Genomic DNA, 24183 nt, shown 5'->3' on the forward strand with positions numbered 1-24183 from the left:
TAAACTGCTGATTACTGGGTGGCTCATTTAGCTCCCAGTAAATAAATCTGGCTCTCTGATGCCATCTAGTGACATATTGTTGTTGATTTATTTTTTTTTAAAACTGCATTCAGCCGAACACTGTTTCAAACCCTCTCACTTAAAGCCAAAACATTAGGGAAAAATGAATGCATTCTTGCACTAAATGACCCTTAATGTCTGTTGTAATGTTCAGTTCACATTTAAACAGTGTGAAAGGTGGTAAATCAGTATTTGCAGGTTTGTGATGCTGTTAAACGGGACTGAATCAGACAAAAAGTATGGTTGTGGAAGGTGGACTGTGTGATATTTATTTCAGAGACTAAACGTCTTGTCACAGTATACATACATACACATAAGAATGTGGTTCACTCATCCTGCCACCACAATCTAATTACAAAAAGCTTTTCCCCTCACAGTGGCGATCGTACAAACAAACACAGACAAGGCAGCACTGCAGACAGTCACGGCATTATTAATGAGAGCTCGGCTGCGTGGGAGTGACCGGCCGCCTCCGCGAGACTCCACGTCGCTTCTGAGCCGATGAGGCGGACAGTGTTGTGGGACAAAGTGGAAGTTGCTGGGCTGACTCAACTCAGGCAAAATTCTTCTTCAGGAAGTTGATGAGCCCGTTGGTGGAGGAGTCGTGGGAGCTGACCTCCGCCGCGTCCTTGAGCTCAGGCTCGATCTTCTTCGCCAGCTGCTTGCCCAGTTCGACTCTGATAACACAACAGGGGGAAGGAGAGCGTTGTTTTCAGCAATGCCCTAATTTCCAAGCACACCGGCAACCTGAAAAAGCTGAACAGTTTACTGAGGAGGAAACTCACCCCCACTGGTCAAAGCTGTTGATCTCCCACATTACACCCTGGACAAAGATCTTGTGCTCGTACATTGCTATGAAACGGGAGAGAATGACTGTTACTACAACATAAAAAGGGAAAAGGAATTTTCAAGACAGCACAATAGAGCCGTTCATAATGTAACCTGGTCTCTTAGCTTGGCCTCGCAGGTACAAATAGAGGGATGGTTACCATGCAACAGTGAGCAACGCTCTGACTGAACCTCATGTGGATATCAAAGCACATGGACTGTCTCAAGAATTTCCCACTATTATTGTTAATAATTAACTATATTTAAAGCACGTGCCTCACAGACCGATGTACGGTCCTGTCAGTTAATGCAGTGAGGAAATTTACCTAATACAGACTGTATAGGTTTAAAGTCAGTAAAGACAGAAGATAAAATTCAGTTCTGTCAGTAAGCGAGCAGAATAAACTATTAAAACATGATGTGAACATAAGAAACTACCAAATGACAACAACAACCCCTCGCTGGTTCATTCATGGTCCTCATTTAGACATCAGTGAGTCATGAAGCCCGTGGTTTGCTCTCACCTATAAGTGCTCCGAGTGTGAACGGTGTCAGCTTCTTGAAGATGATTGAGTTGGTTGGTCTGTTTCCCTGGAATACCTGTAGCCATAACACAGTTTTTTTTGCAAGCCTTTGTCACAAATGCTCATTGCAAAGCATATATTGCTATGTTGACACATGGTCACTGGAGGGCACTACCTCCCACGCTCTCTAGTCTTAGCAACATTGCTGTCTGCATTTCCTCACACCAGGTAGTGGTGGTGGGATGTTCAGGTATAGCTTTGTTGTCATTAGCATGAGAGCTGTGGCTGAGGCTGATTCTCTATAATAAGTATTTTCTCTTTATTTCTCTTTACTTACTTTGTGTGGCAGAATTTTCTCCAGAGCCTCTCCGCTCAGGCCGCTCGCCTCCAGCTCCTTCCTGGCCTCCTCTGTGGTCTTACCCTTCATCAGGGCTTCTGTCTGGGCCAGGAAGTTGGCCAACAAGATCTAAAGCCGGCATCAAACAGACTTACTGTAAAGTGCATGTTCTACACACTTGACTCTGCACTCTGATATGTCTACAGTATGTGGGCTGGAATCGGCTGTTACTGAGTTTTATGAAGAATCAGAACATGCAACATCTATTTTTTTACATTGTCCACTTTAAATTTTCTTTTTATTTATTTATTGTTTCATGAAATTCAGTTAAGATAATTAGATATTCTTCTTCTTAAGTCATTTCAGGTGTTAGAAAAATGTAATTCCCCATTGTTCATATATATATATATATATATAATTTAATTCTCACCTCCTTTTACATAAATGTGTTTAATTGTCTGTCTGTTACCATTTAGGCAAAGTTAAAAGTTAAAAATCTCAGCACCCATTTACCAACTATATGTGTCCTATATTAGACTCGGCCTAGTGCTATTTATAAAAATATCATTTTGCATTCAGTATTAAGCTATCCCTTATCCCTTGACTAAAATATGTTGGATTCATGTTAATGTGTAATTAAAGAAATTTATTTATAAGGGAAAGTTAAAAAAAAATTCTATAAAAAATGACTAATCAACCAAAGAAATTGCAGCACCTCCGCGGACCCCCTATGTTCTAAGGCGCTTCAGAAAAATCAAACGTCACCATATCTGCGTGATCCATGCTACTGATTAAAAATGCAGTTTTAGCCAGATACTTCCTTGAGATGAGCGATACCTTGTGGTGCAGGTTGTCTCTGATGGGATGCTGTGTCTGAGCTGGGATCAGGAAGTCAGAAGGCACCATTCGTGTTCCTGAAATGGAGCATTGAGTTTGGGCCTTGTTAGCGACAAATATAATACCATAGACTAGGCCGCTATTGCCTCATGGTTCATGACCCGAGGCTAACCTGCTACTATATAGACGAGATCAAATCTAGACACTGACTGAATCGTGCGTATGCTGCTGTAGCTGAGTGAATGAGGCTGTTACCTTGGTGGATGAGCTGGTAGAAGGCGTGCTGCCCGTTGGTTCCTGGCTCTCCCCAGACGATCGGCCCAGTGTGGTAGTTCACACGTGCTCCGTGGTTAGTGATGTACTTTCCATTTGACTCCATGTCCCCCTAGATCATGAACACTCTTTAGTAAAGAACATGTATGATGTTTTTTTTTAAGTTATCGAAAGTCATTCAATTCTCCCTGATGGTTGAGACAGTTAACACACACTCACATCTAATTCAACACTCTTTATATTAAATCTCATCTTCACGGAGGTTATGGTGCTCAGCATTTATTTCAAATAACTGAGCGAGTTGTTGATTCAACTGTGTTTTCATTTTGTGTTTGTAGTGCATTTAAATTGTATTTATGTGGTGCTGACGCCGGTTTCTAATGTTTTGACAACTCATTTGCAGCCAGTGAGCTAGGCTAAAAAACAGAAACACTGAAATGTATAACGCGATCCTGCACCACAAACTACATCCATCCGGAATAAACTGAACATAATAATAAAAAACAATGAGTTAACAGAAAAAATCACACAGGGACTCGAGGGCCCTGCTGCAGTGGGAACAGACCTGCTGGAAGTAGGCGGTGAAGCGGTGCATGTACTGATCGTAAGGCAGCATGGCGTGGGTCTCAGCATGGAAGAAGTTGATGTACCAGATGCCCAGCAGAGCCAGCAGGACGGGAGCGTTCTTATCCAGGGGAGCGGAGCGGAAGTGGTTGTCCTGCAGTGGAGAGAATGAAGCTGATTTACCTCCGTGTGTTCATGTCGTTCACTCTCCCTGAAGATTCACATGGATTGTTTTTTGAATATTTGGTGACTGAAGCTGTCCATCGGATCATGGTCAACCTACCATCCAGTGAGCTCCTGACAGAAGCTTCTCAAAGTTGTCGAAGCCTGAGGGAATATCAGATAGAAAAATCAATGAAGTGATTAAATAAAATAATAAGATTAGCTGTAAAAGCTTCGGCTCCAGCATCACTCTGAGAATGACAATGCTGGCCATCTACTAATGTAGTCCAGACTAAAATATCTTTATTACTTTTAAATGGCAACATTTTGTACAGATATCAGGGGGTAAGTCCTAATGACTTGATTCCTAAAGCTTTGCACCTAGCACAAATGCTAGCACACTGCTAAAATGCTATCCATGGTGAAGCCTGGCTCAGAGCATCATCCCGCAGAGCTGCTAGCTTGGCTCTAGGCTCAGATTTTGTTACATCACCATGGCATCTTTGATTGAATGTGTGCAAAAATGGTAAAAATTGTAAACATATTGGCTTTAAATGCTTTTCATTTTTTATTGTACATACCAATGTGCAAAGCAATGGCCATTCCAATTGCAGACCACAAGGAGAAACGGCCACCGACCCACTGAAAGAGGAAATGAAATGAAAATATATGCAGCTCTCATGCAAAATTCCACTGACTGGTATAAATGAAAGAGACACCGACGTCTTAAGTAAACGATATTGCAAGAAATTTCATTAGCACTAGTTTTTAATCTGTAACAGTAGTTCTATTGGTCAAGTTTAAGGGGCGGAAACTAACATGTACTAGCTGTGACATAACGACCATATTATAGCTGTTACTTTTGAAATACCAACAATGTTACTAAATGCAGCTCTCTGACCTTTGACGCAACTCAGCCTTTACAGTAACCTCTGCGAGAGAGAAGGTCACTACCAATAATAACTGAGGCTGAAGAGGGACGCTTCTGATTACCCAGCAGCTGCTGTCCAGAGCGTCTGTCCCACCTACTTCACAGGTCAAAAGTCTAGTTTATTTATAGCTGCTGTTCACGTCCCCAACACGAACCGGGGACAAAAGTGGACCTGCAGCACACGGCTGTGGGGCTTAAGAAGCACTCACATCCCAGAACTCAAACATGTTCTCTGTGTCGATGCCGAAGTCCTTCACTTTGGGCTGCAGGGGAGGCAGAGAAACACACGACAGTTAATGTCACGCGTCCGGACGAAGGTGGAGGATTTAACCCAGAGTTAAAGTTAGGCTTGACTTACGCCGTTGGTGGAAAGAGCCACAAAGTGCTTGGCCACAGCTGCTTTCTGTTGAAACATGCAGAGCGTTAAGGATATGAATCAGTCCACTATTAAAACGATGCTTTCAAGGACCACTGCTTGCTCACATCTTTGGCGTGCTCGAGGAACCATGCTTTGGCCGACTCAGCATTAGTGATGGTTTCTTGGGTGGTGAATGTCTGTAAATAGAGAGAAGATTCATAATAAACTGTGCACCAATAAATAATGCAGTCAAAGCGACAGCGCAGATCTTCATGGAAATAAGAAATTAGAAAGTTGCTTTGGAAAATGACTCATGTGGGATGTTACTCTGGTGCAGTTTCAAAAGGATACCTTGGAAGCGATGATGAAGAGGGTTGTCTCAGCATTCAGCTGTGCAAGGGTTTTGGCAATGTGGGTTCCATCAATGTTGGACACAAACCACACGCGGGGTCCACCTTTGGAGTACGGCTTCAGGGCCTCAGTCACCATCAGGGGGCCCTACAGCTCAATTTACAGTAAGCAAATCCAGTGAGTTGCAGGTATCCAGATTCCTTAAATGGCTAAGAAAATATTTATTTGCTGCAACTATATCCTTCCATAAAATGTGCTCACAAGGTCAGATCCTCCAATTCCGACATTAACAACATCTGTGATGGCCTTTCCCGTGTAGCCCTTCCACTCGCCGCTGCGAACTCTCTGCACACAGACACAAAACACACACAAAAAGTCATCTGAGTAAATCAAATACGACTTTCAGGAGCACGATCGTAAATATAGTGACCCGTTCACTCACATGACAGAAGCCCTTCATCTTCTCCAGGACTTTGTTGACTTCTGGCATCACATCCTTGCCGCCAACCATGATGGGAGTGTTGGACCGGTTCCTCAGGGCCACATGGAGCACAGCACGGCCCTTCACGCCCACAGCATCAGGAGACAAACGTTAACACACACATTTACACTCAGGTCTGTAGTGTTGACCTGCTAATGTTCATCTTAACAAACCGAAAACAAGAGTATGTGCAAAAATCATGTTGTAGCTGATGTATGATTAACAGTGAGAACCTCAGTGAAGTTGATTTTCTCTCCTGAGAACATCCTCTCTCTGGCAGCCTCAATGCCTCTGGACTTGGCCTGAAGACAACAATAAAGGTTAGTGCTATAAAATCAGATCACATTTCAAAAGATGGCCAACCCTTAAAAGAATCCAGTGCTGAATCAAGGTAAAGGCTGCAACAGATGGATGGAGCCTGCATGCTGAAAGGACTGATTACTGGTAAACTAATAATCACTTCAAAGGGCAGAGATCAACCAGATGAAAATTAAATTACCAGGTCAACCAGCATCTTCACGACTTCATCTGTGATGAGGTTCTTGGAATAATCCAGAAGAATGTCTCCATCCTCAGTTTTCAGTGTGAGACTGTGCAGATTAAAAGACAACACTGACTCCAATGGCACTGAATGAAGCTGCAGAGTTATGGATCCATACAAAATAAATGTTTCAATAGGACGCATACCTGAGCTTGTTGAATCTCTCCTTGTCAGCCTCAAACATGTGCCTCAGGTTGAGGTTCAAGGCGTGGGCTGTGTACCAGTCCTGCAGCTTTTGGAAGTTGGGGTCCTGAGTGAGTCCCATGCTGTCCTGAGGGGGGCTTGCCGTGCTAAGCTGTGCTCAACTACCCTGGCTGAGTGGGACCGGGCAGGTCGGAGGGAAAGCTTTTTGAAGGGCGAAAGAGCAACGCTCGCCCCTCCTACATGAGACACACAATATCCAGAGCTACCTCCACACTGTCCGGTGGAGTTACAGTGCTGGTTGGCAGGGGGAGACTCACCAGTACAGCAACACAGTGGCATGCACTTCAAAGTGCTGATCCAGTCCTGAGACGGAGCAGGCACTACTCAGTCTGTAGTTCAATCTGCCTTTGCACTGTTTGATGAAATCCACAAATTAAGGGTCTACATTAGAAGGAATCATTTCATCATCTCCTTGTGGTATCATCTTTTTGGTGAGATTATTATTTATTTCGTAAGCGTTGATTTCCTTCTCTATGCATGAAAGGCCATGTCCAACCAAATCCATAACTCACATTATATTCTGTCATCCTGAGGGTCAGTAACTGCACACTTATTAGACAACACACTGTTAACACAATATTTACAAGAATGACGAAATTATTTGAAAGGAAACATGAACATGTTCAGATCTCTGTGCACACTGGTACCTGGAAAAGTCTCATCCATTAAGCGACAACTAGTGTACTGCAACTTTAGGATCTGTAGGAATTATTGGACCTGAACGCCCCTAAGTGGTGAGTGTAAAGCACATAATGTAGTGTTCTTTATCAGACATTAGAGGGCGACAAAACCTTATCGTGCAGCTTGAATTCCTTTAGTCATAGTCACAGTGGTGAAAATATGGACCACAAGAACAAAAACAAATGCTCGGATGTATTCCACGTGCAAATATGTAAAATATAAGGTAAACAGGGATACTGAAGAACATATCTCAATTGACACTGGCACACCAATATGACAATCAAAACTAAGTAGAGTTGGACGATTTGAGCATCTAAGCAATTTGTTTTGTTTTACTCTGTGCATGATTATAGTTACAAACTGCTATTACACACAAGAACAGCAAAAATAATCACTAAATATATTCTGATATACCCTGTACCCTATTATATGTGTCCACACTGACTCGTTTCACTGTATTTGGCGATGTCTTAAGAAATTATATTTGGAAATCACAAAAAGTGAAATTAATGAAACGGCTTTGTGTAATTTAAAACTGATCTGGCGTTGCATATTTACACAGACATGTGATTTTAGTAAAATATGCTATTTACACAAGCTCGCTTTTATTATGAACGTTTTACCGGAAGAGCGTGTTCTTTTTTCCCCTTTTTTTTTTTTAATTGACGTTGTCTTGACGTCGCTCTCTCACACACACAGACAGGGAGTTCACTGTCAAGAGGGTGGATGCCTGGAGCTGGTGAGCGATGCTTTGATTAACTTAACCTGTGCTAACATTGTTTTGGGCTTTTACTGAAACTGTTCGGTTGGGTCTCGGTCGCGGTAGCCCCGGTTGCTGTTAGCCTGTATCGGAACACACCTGGGCCGCTTTGCGTTAGCTCGCGCTTCCTGGCAGCTCGTGTCGCAGAGAGCTAGCTACGTAGCTAGCCTTAGCTCGCTTAGTGCCGATGCAACCCCTGTGCGCCTATTATCGGACGCACACTACTCCGATGAGCTTATTGCCGTCTTCGCTTCAAACTCGAAACTGCACAGCCTCGTAGGTCCTTGGGCGAATGTTTTTTCGGAGAGCAGGTGATGAAATCGTGCAACTCCACGCCCGCGTATTGGTTTTAAAACCCAACTTGATGTCTGCCGATGAAGCGTATCCGCTTGCGCTAGCGGAGAAGGAGCGATCGGTGCTGTGGGTTATTTCTGTTGTCGCTGCTTGTGTCTGTGGGCGATGCTCCATACTCGACCCGTGGCTTGACAACGTTTAACCGTGGCTTTGCGGATAAGACGGGACAGTGGGTTAGTGGTCGTCGGCTTTAGCATCGACCCGGTTTGACTGCGTGTCCGATAACGGACCTGGGTGATCTTGTTTTTTTTTTTTTTTTTTTTTTTAAGTTATGCGCCGCTGCAGTCGGTACAAGATGGACTGTAGGTTAGCAGGAGGCAAGAGGACGGCACCGACGTGATTCACGGCTCCCGTGGAGACATACTCGGTATTTACAGGCTGGTAGGCTGCAGGGACAAGGCTGTAGTTATCTATCTATCAAGCCCGTGTCTGTCTCCGTGGGAGCCGGAGCACTGGGTGCCCACCGTGGGAGTGCGCCGTGGCATTTTCATGTCACTCGCTGCTGTTGCGTTTTTTTTTCTTTTTTTTTTCTCCCCCTTTCTCGTGTAGATGCACTGATGCCGTGGAAGCCTTTCCGGCGACACCGCATATAGGGCGTTAAAAGGCCGTATTAATAGCTGCGACATAGCGTTCCCATGACACGGGCTGTGACATCCATCCCGGAGAGTTTCGGTGAAACCGGCGAGCTGCGCCAGCGGCCATTCACTTAAACCTTCCCGTTAAATAGTGATCGGGTTTTAAATTGAGCCTCCAGGGAGTATAAAACTAATCAAACTTAAAGGATTAAAGCAGCACACTGGGTTTTGGTTGTTGCATCAGGAGCCCGGGGAGTAGCCGTAGCTACTGTGTTTTTAATGACATGAAGAGCAGCAGTGTTTCACTATTTCACAGGATGACTGAACACATACACCAGTGTCGAAGCCTATTTCTTGCTTTTATTAATATACATTGATTGTAAAGGGTTATTCTTGAAGAACACCAGAGCAGCAATTTACACGGCCCTGCTGTATTGATAATGAGTGTTTATAAAGCCAATACAGGACAGAAGAGACATGTGGAATTACATTAATAAATAACGTTGCCCCACTTCTCCGGCGGTGTGTAGACTCCTACAGTCTGGCCAGGTGTCTGTCTGTCTGCCTTTTGACATCATGTGCTGCCTCAGAGGATAGAAATTCCAGCAGGAGCATATTATTTAATCTTGATGAACAAGGAGATTGCGAAAGTGATTAGTGATCAGTGACGGGAGGTGTCTGAGCCTCGATCGAGACATTATTAATGTTTGTCATAAGCAGCCACTCTTTATAGCTTCGTCTTTATTATTCCCTTTATACGTGGACAAAATGTCCAGTTATTTACCAGAATACATTGTCTGATTCTGTTATGGAAGTTAAGTTACTAAAATTGATTAAAACAGTAGTTAACATGTAGACATTTATTTTCAGTCAGGCTTCTGTTTGAATGTAAATGATGCTGAATGTTAAGCTATAGACTCCGACGTATGCCTGAATGTTAAGGCCAGTGCATTCCTTTTGTCGAGTTTTGCAGGCTTGTACACCTCTCATTAAAACAACCCCGAGCCCGTGTGTTGACATCTGCCACAGCTGCGTCACTATGGAAATGTGTGCTTCGTTCTGCAAAATTCCTGTCTCTGCTTAAACTCACTCTCTTCAGCCGCGCAGTCAACATTGTGCCTGAGTGGTCATGGTAGATGGTGGACTAGTACAAGGGCTGTAGTTGTTTGTCTTCCTTTTTTTTCCTCTCTGTGTGTGTGTGTGTGAGTGTTGCCAGGTTTTTCCCTCCCCAACATGTGATATGACAAGGAGTGACACTTTTCCATAGAGTTACATTGGCTCCGGATGCATGTGTGAGGAAGTAGACATACAGTCACAAGATTACTGTTTGCGCTTGCCTCGGGTGGAGTACAGGCCCTTCACAGACCTGAATGATTCCCTTAAACAAAGGAGCTTTCTAGTGTTTCTGTTTCGCAGTTTTAGATTATACAGGTGAGTGTTGCTGAGGGAAGAAGGGGTAGACAACTCAGGCCATGTTATTATTAGCAATTCCTTCATTTAGTTAATAGTTTTTTTTCCCCCCTTTAGCCTCTTCTCTTCTAATTGGCATATTAAATGAGTTTTCTATTATGTTCATAGTGTTTTGCATTTTTCTTCTTTTGTTCTCTGACCTGCCCCTGTTTTATCTCTAAAGACTGAAATTTTTTACAAAGCCGTCTTCCTCGAGATGGTATCGAAGGTACAACAGGTGCTGCAGGAAGGAATGTCAGTGGTACGTTCAGTTTCCTGATGGATACGTTGGTTAATTTTAGTTCCCGTGGTTATAATTAATTTGCCGTATGTCAGGATGTGCATCACTTCTGCTTACAAGGGAGCACCCAAACATACTGCTCGGTAATAAATGAGCAGTTTGTTGATTGTAAACAGTGTCTCACTAGACAGAAAAACAAGTGCACAATATGATGCTTCAAAGGTATAATAACCTCATTGTAATATATCGAAGGCGTGAAGAAATTGTGTAATTTTATAGTAGTAATGCTTTGTTATTATAATCTTGGACATAAAAGAATCCAAGATGTTTACCTGGTCTGTATTACAGAGTACTGCACACCACAATAGGTAAAGGGAGGTGAAATATGCTTATAAAATGTCTGGAAAAAAAAATATGTAGCGTGAAATATGATGTCATAGGTAGGTCATGTTGTCCAAACTGCGGCCGAATTACAAGCAAACCTGGTGGTTTGGATGCACTTCCCTCATCAGATTAGATAACGTCCACCTACAACGTGTTTTGTCGATACATGCAACTGAGAGATGCTGGCTTGTGTGTTTGGAGTTTGTATCGTGTAGCAGGATTTGCCTTCAGATGCACAAAACCAACAGCACTATTTGCTCTGGGAATTTTCTTGTTTCTTCTCTAACGGGATGTTTCAGCTCTGCATCTTAACGCGCCCGCTGTTCAATCCGTTGCTCGGTTCGCACGTCTTATTTCATACATCTAAACGGAGTGGGCTGTTTCCTTGGTGAAACAGAATAAGATGCCAGTCAACACAGCGAGGCGACTAGACCGGGCTTACAGATACGGAGGAGAGAGGGCCTGTGGCATGGGAAATCTCACCCCTGTCTCCTGGGAAACCGGTTTAGTCTTTAGTCAGCTATGTGCCCCTCAGTCAAATGTTCCCAGCGAGTCGCATGACTGTTCATGCTCCAGAGATGATCAAATAAAGCAAAAATCAAGGTTAGCATGAAGCTGTCATGTAACGTGACGCTTGTCTTCATTCATTCGTGCAGAAAAATAAGACGTGTGTGTGCTTTTCCACCAGAGTGTCAAGAGTCTAATGAAGATTTCATGTTGTTCAAGGGAATTTGAGTAATGACTTGGATCAGGGTCCAGTTTTTAAAAGCACAGATTTCTCTGTGATTCATATTTGAAGGTAATGCACTTACTGCAATATTTTAATAAATGGGTTAATGACAATAGGCAAGGCTTTCTGACTTCTGTAGCCCCTCCATACGTTGTCTCATTGTAGCCTAGAGTGGAAGAATAAATTCCTACTTTTGTCCTGGCTAAAAATACAGCTCCCTGGTGGATGGCATGCAACACAACCTGCAACCTCAGTGTATAGGCGGCTCCATGTAGGCCAAGGGAAGCATTATCATCCCCACAGGTTGCCACCAGGCCTTCATGAATGGAACTGACGTCAGGGCCTTTCATCACAGCTCTCACTTGTTGAAACCCACCGGCGGGGCACACTAAACACACTCTATTGTACACTGCTATTTGGAGAGGATATCAGAGCTTATTCTCTTTGCTGAATACTGAAAGGCATTTATACTTTGTGCCAAGGCTCGGATTAGATCAAATCAAATGCGACTTTTTCTTTTTTTTTTTTTTTTTTATCAGTTGGGCCACGTTCGCATGCCCATGTTAATTGTTATTTTAATTCCCCTCGGCTTTATTTAATTAATAGACGAATTGTTTTGTAGCCGAGGTGTTGGAATGCGTTTCTATTATTTGATTAAGGCAAAGGCACATGTTGAAATGTGTGTTTGCACATGCAACACGGACCTGTGGGGCCTCAAGTATGTCCTTTGTTAGAGTGGCCTGTCTGCTATTTTTATTGGAGCCATAAGCTACTTACAATCTCTGTTATGACAGTACAGGTTAGCCTAATATTATCCAGCCCGTTCGCCGACAGTGTCATCCTCCTGACTGATGTGAATAGTAGATTTTATCCTAATTTACCAGCAGGAAGAGTTTACTCCAGCTTTTAAAAAGCGAAGCATCTGGCAAAAAAAAAATACAGCCTGGAAGAAGAGAACAGAGTGTAGATGTAGCTTCTTTAAAAAAATAAATAAATAACCGAGTATCAGACAGAATGTACTTTCAGTTCCAAACCCTTAGAACAAAATAGGACCAAAACAGGATTAGTTGTGGTAATAAAATCAAACATTACCCGCAACCGCAAAAACCTACAAAATAATTCCAGGAGAGCCGCCATATTGATGACAGAAAATCTATTCTTGTATTTAATATAAAATTGTAGCCAAAGCCTTTTATTTTTCCTCTCCCCCCTTCACAAAGTCATGCAGCTGCATGTGCAAGTGTGTGTGTGTGTGTGTGTGTGTGTTTTTCTGTGCGCTGGTATGAGGGCTGCCACAATACTCTCCTTGTGTTCTGTGGGCAAGAGGAGCCTGGCTCAGCTCCTGTCACACAGTTGCTCACGGCACTTGTCCTGTCATTTGGACTGACCTCCTAGACCTGTCTGCTGATTCTCAGACTTCACTGTGACTTATCTGCTGCGTGGAATGTCGGCAGTAAAGCTTTTCCCCTCCCCAACCCCGTGTACACAGTCTGAAATCTGCTTTCCTGCGCTCGCTTAGTACATTTTTATGCTGTACGTGTATCACAGTATGTCATGATATTTTGCGGAATAAATGTTTAGCAACGCGTCGTTGGTTTTTCTGACCTGTTTTCTGCGCTACGTTTGAACCCACATTAAGAGGGTTGTGGGGAAATGCATTCCTTTGCTTCATTGGCAACAGATGTAGAGGAGAATTTTTTTTTTTTTTTTTTTTTTTTTTTACTTTGAGCTGAACCTTTTGGAGTGTCTAAAAACGGTGCAGTGTGGACTCTGGGGCAGCTGTTTTGCCCATGGAGGCTGAAATAGACTTCATGAGAGAGCTAATGTCAAGCCTGTGGCTGGAGCATCAGAGTGCTTGTGTTTGCCTGACTCTGGCAGATGGATAAGGAGCTGTCAGCATGGGTAACAGCTGCCCCATCCGCGGCTATGAAGCCACCTAGCCGTGATGCGACAGACAGTCGCACGGAAAAATGTCAGAGTGTCCGAATCCAACTTCTGCTGGGGTTGTGAATGGCGGTGTCTTGAAGTTTGCGCGGTTGGGCTTGTGACCGGAGGGTTAATTTAATCAAATCTGTTGGGAAATTGAATTGAAATTGAACAAAATGTCCTTTCAATGCTCGAGTGGAGCTGCTCAGTGGCCAGTAGTGGAAAGGTGTAGATTATTCTAGATGCGGTGCGGCAAGGGCATCACAGTATCAATGCAAAGCAGGTCGATTAGGAGGAAGTGAAGTTGACACACTGTAGTTTCACAAAAAAAATGAGGAGGGATGTCCCGATCAAGGTTTTTTGCCTCCCTATCTGATACCGATCTTTTAATATTCAGGTCGATGTTGGATCTTAGATAAACAAGGTTCCTATAGGATTTCTTATCTTACTTATTCTCCTAGTGTGTGCACCGTGCAGCTGTGTTAAGTACAACAAATATGTTTGTCAAAGCTCACGTGGTGAGGAGATGGTAGCTCATACTTTGGCTCCAACCACCACCACTAAAACAGTAGAAGAAGTCGTTTTCTCTTTCCTACTTTAAGAAAAGGCCCTGCTTTTTTAAGGTAGAGCGTCAGTATCTCCAGCTGTTTCCAGCCCAAAGGTGAATCACACTTGGATTCTGTTGTTCACTACATATCCATACCCCAGTGGCATACTTGGCTTGACGTTTTTGTTGCTGGCGACAGGGAGCTTGCTCCAGGAAACCTAAACCTCTTTCCTGTTGAAGCCGAGCAGCTGACATGTACGTTGAGTGGGGAAGTGGAGCTAACATTAGCCTTAAGCAGGCCCCCGCTAGAGGAAGGACATTAAAGTGTGCTGGCACGACTCCAGTGCATCCCGAGGGACGCTCCTATCACATGTGTTTGTTTGGGTGCAGTTTCTAGTACAGTGTGCCCTGCAACAGGAGGGTGGCAGCCAACAGAGCTACCCCGAAGAAGCCAGCGAGCCTCATTAATATTAATGCCGTGTCTGCCTCTCTCAGGATGACTTCTGCTTACAGAGTTGTGCAGTCAGGAAGGAAATGTAGACCAAAACACTCTCTAATAATGCTGCATATGTAATTTGTATCTGCCTGGAACAAACATGAACCGAGGCCAACCGAGTAGCACGCAGTTGTCTGCAAAAAAAAGTCTTGTTGTTCAGGCTGAATGGATGGTGTATCATCTACATCAACTGAGTTTTGTGTTACTTGTGTCGTTTACAGTTGAGAACCTACTTTTCACAAAGATATGGTTTTCATGGAACTGTTTAAAGACACGCGCTGTAATTTAATACCTTTTTACATTATAGCGTATGCAGGTCCCCATAGTATTAAAAAAAATATATACAAAAAACTATGCAAATTAGCACCATTTGTCTGTCATTTAGTTAATATTTTTCATGCTAATTTTGGTTTACCGGTAAATTAAACGTGACATAACATCCAAATGTTTTCCTGAAGATATCCTGTTTCCCATATCCCAACTACTGCTGTAATAATTTCCAGATCTAACAGGTCCTCCCTGTATTTGACAGTAGTGCCAGTTTTGTGCTTTTCTTTCTTTTTTTTTTATCACGTCCTCTTTGACCTGTTTAGTCTTCTTCCAATCAACTGGACACACAGGTGTGTTCTGTATTTCTGTTTTTCTACCTATAATTTAGCTCAGCAGCGTGAAAGTGTGTGAAATAGTGTGGTTAGCCCCAGGCTAAGTAAGATCAGGTTTCCTCTTTACCTTGCAGAAGCTAATATCCTATTCACTCTGTCAGCTACGTAGCAGGTATTGTGGAGCCACCTGGCAGGTTCTTACTGTTCCTCTAATCCCAGGGATTTAGAGGTTTGTGCTGTTGCGCTAGTTAACTGGTCTCAGCTCCTTTAGACCATGTGTCGACATTTGCGTGTGCTGTTCCCTCTACAAATCCTAGTTTGGTTGCTGTTGGTGATTTTAAACTACTATTTAGTTCTGATCAAGAAAACGCTCAAACAAACTGGGGCTTTTGAAGATCTTGCATTTGAGAAGTTGCGATTAGCACTACTTTGATCATTGTCGGTGTTTCATGGACTAAACGATAAATTGATAAATCAAGAATATAGTGAGGCTCAAATGAAATCGTTAATGGGTCAAAGAGCTGTAAAGTGACAACTGGTCAAATGTAGAAATAGGTCATGATCTTCCACATTTAAGATATTTCTAGTACAACAAGGTTTGGTTGGAGATTAAATTCACTGGATGGCACTGCATTGACTGTATCAAGTGGAAACACAAAATGAACTATATTCAGTGTGGCTTTGTCATATCATGGCTGGTATCCGATCATAAAAGGTTGGCCCATGTTGCCATATTCCATTAAAGTTGCTAGATGTAAACATTCAACACTGGCAGATGCAGTGCAGAGCCCCCTGCAAGATGAAACCCATTTGTCTTCTAAGTAAGTACATGTGCTTGTATAACTCAGTAGAGAGTCATGAGAGTTCAGAGAACTGAAGTATTAACAACTCGCTTCTAACATAGGAGTTAAAAAAAAAAAAAAAATGGGGTGACATGGACATGCTCTTGTCCCTCGGTGAGGAGGTCAGTAGTTTCCCTCGCCTCTGTCCCTCAACTCTTCGGACCACGACAGAAAAGGGTGGGCTGTTTTTTTTTTTGTTTTTTGTTTTTTGTTTTTTTCTCTGGGCGTCCCTCTCTGTTTGGGAAAGGAAGTGAGGTTTGAAGGTCATGGGGAACGCTGGCGGAGATGCGTAATGGAAGCTGCGGAGCATGCAGGGCTACCACACAGCTGCGTAACCTACAGTGACAGCATGGCTGGATGGCGCTATCTGGTTTTGGGATAGTATTTTTATTTCCCACAAGTCGGTTTTCCTGACACATCCCAAAACACAAAGGCTTTCTGCATGGCGCCACGAGATAACGGTCTGAACGTCCTAGAGAATGATAGCCCGGCTGTGTATCCAAGAGGCAGATGTGTTAGTTGGCAGATGTTTGGTGGCCCATTGACTGTAATATTATCAGGAGTCCATCCAGGACTCTGCACAGCCAAGGGACAGGTTAACTGAGGACTGTCACTAGCCTACTGTACAAGAGATTATTGACCACTGCGCTCATCCAACAATGACCTCAGATATAAATATATGGTCTGAGAACATTAGTATTTATTTATTTTTATTGTATTTTTGTTGCGTTTTGAAATCCGATGAGGCTATAGCTGCTCTGTGGTTGTGATTTGATCTGGTAAAATATGGTATTCCTCTTAAAGTCGAAAGACCAAAGGCAGAAGGACGAGTCGCACAGAATGAGAGCATTGTGACTCCTACTATGTGCAGCTCAACAGATCCCGCAGTGTCTTCCAACAATGGCTTCTTTGCAGGAATTTGTCTCTGCAGCTGTGTCCTGCCAAACCAGACGCTGCCAGAGATTCTTTTGCAGAGACGCTCTCTGTGAGGTATCGGCGTTCGTAATCGTCTAGAAATGTACAACTTTAGACCAAAGTGCAATAAAATATCGCCACCGAGTTCAGAGAGCCGCGGCTGGAAGCGCCCTCCGCCCGTCAAAGCGGGAGAAGTTTTCGTGTGTCACTGCAGATAGTTAGAATTTATGGTTGTGGTTTCAAAACAGCCCTTCATGTCGGTGCAAGTGAGATAAAAACAACTAAAACAAGGTATTGTGCATTTTGTGGCTTGTACGGTCTGATTATGAAGTGGATGTGCTCGGCTGCACGTCTCAACGCTGAATTGAATGGAGGACAAGTTTTAGTGATTTGATATGCAGTGAAATAAAGTCCGTTATCAGGCTCTTTTTCTTTTTTTTTCTCCTTCATTTCTCAGGGACAAAAACCTTAAGATCAAAAACACCAGAACAAATTAGACTATTTTGGGCAGCTAATTGAACGGAGTAAAGGGATGTCTGAAAAACCGTATTTGTTCGGCCGATGTGACATTTTCCTTGATGAAGTAAATCGTGGTGAAGGTTTTGACACAGTTCAGCCATAAAAGGAAACGTTGTGCCATTTTTAGCCAGCAGTTTGTTCAGCACAGATTGTGACAACACGAAACCCTCCCAGTCGTTGGTGGAAAAATAGTGGCGGTGACATAATGTTTGCATAAATTTGTCAGAGATAAAAACTTGAATTATTAGTTAGGTTATTATGAAATGCTTATTGTATATTATAAAATGTTCAATGTTCAACCAATCGTTTTTTATACCATCCTATGAATTAATGTGACTAACTTTTAGTAATCTCATTGTCTTATTCTTTAGTCTCTACGTACATTCATGCTCAAAATTACCTCCAAATGTAATAGTCATGTTTTTGGTTTCGACGGGGAATCCGGTTTATTTTGGGTCTGTAGCAGTAAAACAGTTGAAACGTAGCTCATCCTTCCTCTTTGACATGATGGTGACTCTCTCCTCTTGTGTCTCTGCCCTTTCCTCCCTTAGGAAATGACCTAGAGGCCTTACAGATACATTTGTGCTTTTGCCGCTCTAATCTGCATCCGCAGAGAACGGCGAGATCTGGAAGCACACTTGTTTCCGCGGTGAGTAATATCTACCTCAGCCAGCAGACGGGGGGGGGAGAAAAACCAGGAAGCTGCTGGAGACTTCAGACAGGCAGACAGAGCTATCAGCTGGCCGCTCGCTCACTGCCTGCAGAGTCCTACTTTGTGAAGAGGATTTGAGACGGACTGGATCTGTCTGCCCTTCGCCTCCCGCTGTTCCTCTGCCAGCCACTGCACCAGAAAAAAAAAAAAAACACAAAAAACAAAGACACATCCTCTGATTCCAGCATTTACTCGCTTTTTAAATTGTCATTTCCCCTCCACGCTGTTGACCATTGTGTTATTTCCCTCGGATTCATTTTTGTTTTCAACTTTTAATAGAATTTTGTACTTACACTAGTTGTTATAGGTTTATATATGTATATACATATGCGTATATACTCTACATACTGTATGAAGACAGATTTTTTTCCCATTCTGTAGGAAAGTTAATGCACTTTAAAACTCGTCTGTAATACTTTTCCTCCCCTATTATGAGAAATTTGTTCGCAGCTGGAAACAGAGAATCTGGTGGTGTGTCTTTGTGGTTTCTTAAGCTGGGAATGACGTCTCTGCAGCAGGGCTGCATGTAAGCATTTTACTCAGCTTTGCCAGTTTCTGTTCACCCTTTGGCCTCGCCCACTTCTGTGTCGCCTCTCTACAAGGCGCACTGAGATGAACCGCTGGCAGGTGGAATCCTCGAGCTGTCTTTCTACTTAACTTGAACAGTTTCAGGACCTTCGGATTTGGTGTTTTTTTTTTTTTTTTTTTTTTTCTTATTCGTTTGTTTTTGTAAAAAAAAAAAGGACAAAATCAATTTGCGGGAAAAACAAACCACAAACAGGAGCTTCCGGTGCTGTTGCACCACCTATGTATTGTTGTAGTGCGCAGGAAAGTAAAATGGACTACAAGCGTCGCTTTTTGCTCGGCGGGTCCAAGCAGAAAGTGCAACAGCACCAGCAGTACCAGATGCCTGAGCTGAGCCGGACCCTGAGCGCCTCCCTGGCCTCCTCTTGCTCCGCCTCTTCACCTATGGGCACCGGCGTGGGCATGCCCGGCAGCTGTCACCCACCTCCATCCGGCACCACCACCACTGTTGCCAACATCCAGCAAGGCATCTCCAAATACCTGGATGCCCTCAACATGTTCTGCCGGGCCAGCGCCTTCCTCACAGACCTGTTCAGCAGCGTGTTCAGGAACTCTCACTATTCCAAAGCAGCTATGCAACTGAAGGACGTGCAGGAACACGTCATGGAGGCGGCCAGCAGGCTGACTGCAGCAATAAAGCCTGAGATCGCGAAGATGCTGATGGAGCTGAGCGCTGGGGCCGCAAACTTTAAAGACCAGAATGACTTCAGCCTGCAGGACGTTGAGGTAGGTGCTCTCACGGAATCGCGCTCAAACCGAACTAGTTTACACGTCAGTATGTCAGATTTTGGTTTTTGCAAAAAACCGCTGTAGCTAAGCACCACATGTTTCATCATTTCATTTGTCCACGACTCGTCTTCTAGACGTGGTGCTAAGACGCTTAGCTGCTCCCCGTCAGGAGGCTACCTCCATGAATCAGCCTTTCCTGGCTCAAACGAGATTCTCACGCCCAGTGTTAAGCTGGTGTCAAGATCTGAGGCCGAGGTGTGAAAAACACTGAGGATGTGAGAAAAAGCTCATCTTTTGTCACACCGAATACCGCGCCGTATTTCCACAACACTGGATTTGCTGATGCGCAAAATGTTGCAGCTGAGGTATTCGTCATGTGAGTTTAATATGGGATTTGGAGACTGATGCGCAAAATTACCTAAGGCTCAGCTAAGACGTAGGAATCCTGTTCTCTCCGTGTCTTAAAGTCTTTTTGAATGTTTTTCGTGCTTTTACTCTGTTGTCGACTTCTCTTGTGCCACGTTTGTAATTTCTTCTTTTCTGTCTTCAAAGTCAGAAAGGGATGTACGCAAACATTGACATGAGAGACTGGTCAAACTGCAGTTGTTACGATTCACATTAAAACCAGATGTGCATCTTGAATAAATGTATTTGGCTTGGAACAATAACATTTTTGTAGTAGGCACTAAAAGTAGTAACGCTGTAGAAAAGCAACACAGGCTCCCGGTCGCTCCTTTGTACTAAATGGAGACTCTGTCGGACCCACTTTAAAGCGAGGTCAGGAGGTTCATGAGGACAAGTCGGATAACTCATGTTGACGCTGTCAGACCTCAAAGGCAGAGGTCATTCCAGGTTAGAGCATCGGTCTGAAACGGGCACCTGAAAAAGGGCAGGAGAGTACGATTCAAAAACCGACATACTTAACAGGTGTTTCTGAGAACAAACAGTCATGAATTTCTACGTTCTGTTGCAGTTGTTTTCTTGGTTATTCGTTTCGTTTTAATTGTGCTTCTCTTAAGCCGTGACATCAGCTGTATTTTGATATGTGCACCACACCCACTCAGTCTTGAGAATGCATCCTATCTTTATGATCATAATGTAATTTAAGGCACGGTCGCGAGCAACAGATTAATCAGTCTGACATGGTGAGATTCTAGTCTAATCACAATAAAAGCCTTCTAACACACCATTTGGATTTAATAATGAGGAGTATTTCAACTGGAAAAAAACAAACCTTTCTTTGCATTAGTAACCAATTGGAGCCACTTTGCTGTAAACACATTCGACTCCACGGTGTTTAGATGACGCGTATGACTACGTTGCTGTTCCTCTTCTGTCCATCACCACATGAAGCCCGTCCGAACACTTTGGTTGGCCTGGCCGATCTTTGCCAAAGCATATTCTGTTTGAAATGGGTGGACTCCAGACCAACTTCCTTGCAACAATAAAGTTGTGGCGAGGAAGTTGGTTAAGCTTCTGGCTACAGATAAATTGTTCTGTGGCAAGGAGACACTTACAATTACGTATAATCACCTTTAGTTGGTTATTGCAGGGATTTTAATTTGGTTAGAAATAAAAATTCCAAAATATAAAGTTTCGATCCATTCAGACCAAAACAAACAAAATCCTAATCCAGATTCCAGACCCGCACTCTTTAAGTTGAGTGTCGGTACTTTATAAAAGCGCATTTTACGAGGAAAACTTTACGATCACATGCAAAAATTTCCTGATCAAAGTGCAGGGACTTTTTTTATAATCAAATTTCTCTCCTATCTGATCTGCAGCGCCTGCACGTGAACTGTGGCTTCGTGCCGCAAGTGTCTCTGTGCGCCGGAAACGCAGCAAAGTAATGCAGAAATTAAGGGGATCGCGCGTTGCCTCGTACCCGCCCGTGATACAGGATTATCATGTAGCAGGGAGTGGGCACGCGGCAGCGGCCAAGACAACTGGATTGACTGCAGAATTTCGGTGGATGTGGCTGAGCCCAAAACAGGAAACACTTTTGCACCGCAGTCGGTAAATCTGACTCTCTGTGGTCTCGAGTATGCACGGACGAATATTAGAAGGAAGCCCAAGTCTGTGAAAGTTTAGACCACATGGCTTGGCACTCACACATGCTGTCTGGCCCCAGGCATAAAGGGTACATTTGTTAAAGCGTAGTAGAAAACACGCTCACACTTTGCTTTACAATGGCCGTTTTCCAGTCTGTTGATTGTATTCACCTCTGTGAAAGCAACACTTTAGGTACTTGATAATATTTTGTTAGTACGGTGAAGCATAACCTGTTGAGCTCAGTGGACAAGTAAGAGGGTTGTTTGAGAAAAATGTTTGTATTACAGTTGTCTACCAAAGCAGAGAGTTGCCAGACCAAAGTGGATCGCAGGTTTTGTGATGAGTTACCTTTGGCCTAAGTTTCTGCGTAGCGCTTTGTTTGGGAATTAATATCTGAAATGCTCGTCTCCCACGTTTTATTTTGGTAGAAGGAAACTTGTGTTCATGCAGATTAAACTTGTTAAGACCCGGCTCGCGGTAATTGCAGCTAATTCAGTCTTGCTCTGACGATGTGATGTGTTTGTGACTGTAAAAGGGATTTTCCTTTGTCTGCATGAGTCGAGGAATGCTGTTTGGCAGCTGGATGTGTTATGAGGTCTTCAGAAAGAGCTAAATGCATTTCTGAGTTTGGGGAGTTGTGGTATGTGAAGCTTTCCCCCCTTTCTTTCCCTTGCTCAAGCCGTCTTCTCCTCTTTCACTCTTTTGACCCCCCCTCCCCTCCTTTTTCTGTTTTTTTTTTTTTCCTTTCCTTCCAAGAGCCCCAAAAGTTCAGGTCAGTGCAGCCTTCCAAAACAGAGCGTGACTTTCTGGCTGCTCAGAGTGACTCCATTGCCAAATATGCATTAAATGTCACGGTTTGTTTAGAGGCTGTTTGCCGAGCCTGTGAGTTTTAAACGGCAGTGAGAAGACCGGGGACGGACGGAGGAAGCCCCACGGCCAGAGAGACCTTTGTGGCGACTCTAGTCAGACGACTGAATTAACGCTCTTACCTCGGGGGTAACCCTGGAAAAACAGCGGCTTCATCTTCAGCTGTTAAAAGACATCCCCAGCATCTTGTTTGTAAATACGTTTGATGGGTTCTTGAGAATATATGGACCTTTATAAGAAGGCTGAGTTCATTCCTATTGATTTTAATTGGTTGTTTTAGCCCGTGTACTGTGGCGGGGGAGCATGAAAATGGCTTTTAAGTGAGTTAGTTTTAAACCTTTTGTCTAAAGTAATGCTCAGACGATTGGCTTGTGGCAGTTGGTTTGTTATGAGTTCTCAGTTTAGACCATAATGGATTTAAAAGAGCCCCATGGACGCGTCCTCGTTGGTCTATATTGTGACCAAGCCCACTGACTACGTGATCCTTGACAGTAAAGGTGCGTAGAGAAGAGTCCGAGCTAGCCAACATGGATGTAAACAATACAGGTAGTAAAACGCAATAAAATACTTTATTACTATTAGGTAAGAAAATGCATCCAGAATGTTTATGAGACGCCGACGACGTAGGGCTGGGCGGTATGACCAAAAATGTTTATCACAGTATCTGTCAAAATTGGGACGGTATCGTGGTAATTATTTTTATCATGTGTTCACAACATTTTCTACTGGTTGAGAGAGGAATTAATGCAGGAGACTGACTAAGGATGGAAATATTGTGGAATAATCCCACACTAGCAGTAAAACATGTGGAAATGTGGGAATCCGGGGACATTGACACGTCGGAGATAAAAAATAAATAAATGTTATCAATATTTATACTTATTTAGACGTATTTAAACTGCTGTGCCTCTAATGTCTGTAATGTCAATAGCAGCGTAACAAGCTACCGTAATAACTGTAGTCTGCGTGCAGCATTTTTTGTCATTATAAAAAGCTAAAATTGGGGACTTTTTCGGGGACAGCTATAGCCAGGGGTCAGGTCCAAAACAGAAATCCCCAGAATAAAAACAAACAACATGACATGACACTTTTTTTTTGCCTCTCGTTCTGCCGCTACATTTTTTCAGACATTTCCGTCTTCACCACGCATCGCAGTCACGCAGTCGCACCATGTGTGTTAAGAAGGGCTACACTAAAAATGGCCCGGTTCAACACAGTGTCTCACGCGGAGGCTTCCGAACGCTGTGCGATCAATATAACGGTATGCCGGTATATTAAAAATTCATATCATAACGGAAAGAAATATCAGTATTCAGTATGAGCCAGTTTACCGCCCAGCCCTATGACGATGTGTGTTTTTGATCAGATTCGTTAACGAAAACACACAGAACAGTTAAAGAATATATATGTTTTTATGCAAACTGAGAAAACATTCATGAATATACTATATTTACTTGCCCATGACATCTTATATACAGTAACATGCGAGTTCTCCAGTAGTTTGTCGAGCACCAGTCAGTAAGTGAACAGTTAAAAACAAAAAAACAACCAAAAAAAAAGTTCAGGGGTCAGGACTGTTGGGACCCTACTGTTTTCCTGGAATGATTGTGCAAAAGGGAAGACCCACAAAAACAAATGAGGAATGAGAGCCAGATAAAATCCTGTACCAACCGAGGTCGGCTGCTTAGTATTATTATAATTTTTTTATTTTTTTTTTTACAGATGAGACATCGGCGCAAGGCTGTCATCTGGTTATTGTAACAGCC

At 43.3% G+C, this 24183-nt stretch overlaps 2 protein-coding genes across 2 annotated transcripts in view; one reads left to right on the forward strand and one right to left on the reverse strand.

Moving 5' to 3' along the window:
- Window positions 1-298: 298 nt before the first annotated feature.
- Window positions 299-6580, reverse strand: gpib (glucose-6-phosphate isomerase b). The gene is made up of 18 exons (XM_047581494.1): window positions 6394-6580; window positions 6206-6296; window positions 5940-6008; window positions 5668-5787; window positions 5487-5570; window positions 5226-5372; window positions 5000-5071; window positions 4875-4919; window positions 4726-4779; window positions 4167-4227; window positions 3707-3750; window positions 3425-3577; window positions 2842-2971; window positions 2587-2663; window positions 1750-1878; window positions 1413-1488; window positions 846-912; window positions 299-737 (listed from the first exon to the last, which is right to left on the reverse strand). The coding sequence occupies exons 1-18, from the start codon at window positions 6510-6512 to the stop codon at window positions 614-616; spliced, it is 1662 nt and encodes a 553-aa protein (XP_047437450.1). The 5' UTR covers window positions 6513-6580; the 3' UTR covers window positions 299-613.
- Window positions 6581-7804: 1224 nt separating this feature from the next.
- Window positions 7805-24183, forward strand: part of LOC125005145 (granule associated Rac and RHOG effector protein 1-like) — a 29995-nt gene continuing 13616 nt past the window's right edge. The window contains exons 1-2 of the mRNA XM_047580193.1: window positions 7805-7871; window positions 18024-19495. Coding sequence (XP_047436149.1) covers window positions 18992-19495 — 504 coding nt within the window. The 5' untranslated portion in view covers window positions 7805-7871; window positions 18024-18991. The remainder of the gene's footprint in view (window positions 7872-18023; window positions 19496-24183) is intronic.

The sequence above is a fragment of the Mugil cephalus genome, chromosome 3 (genome assembly GCF_022458985.1).
Source record: "Mugil cephalus isolate CIBA_MC_2020 chromosome 3, CIBA_Mcephalus_1.1, whole genome shotgun sequence".
Taxonomy (NCBI): domain Eukaryota; kingdom Metazoa; phylum Chordata; class Actinopteri; order Mugiliformes; family Mugilidae; genus Mugil; species Mugil cephalus.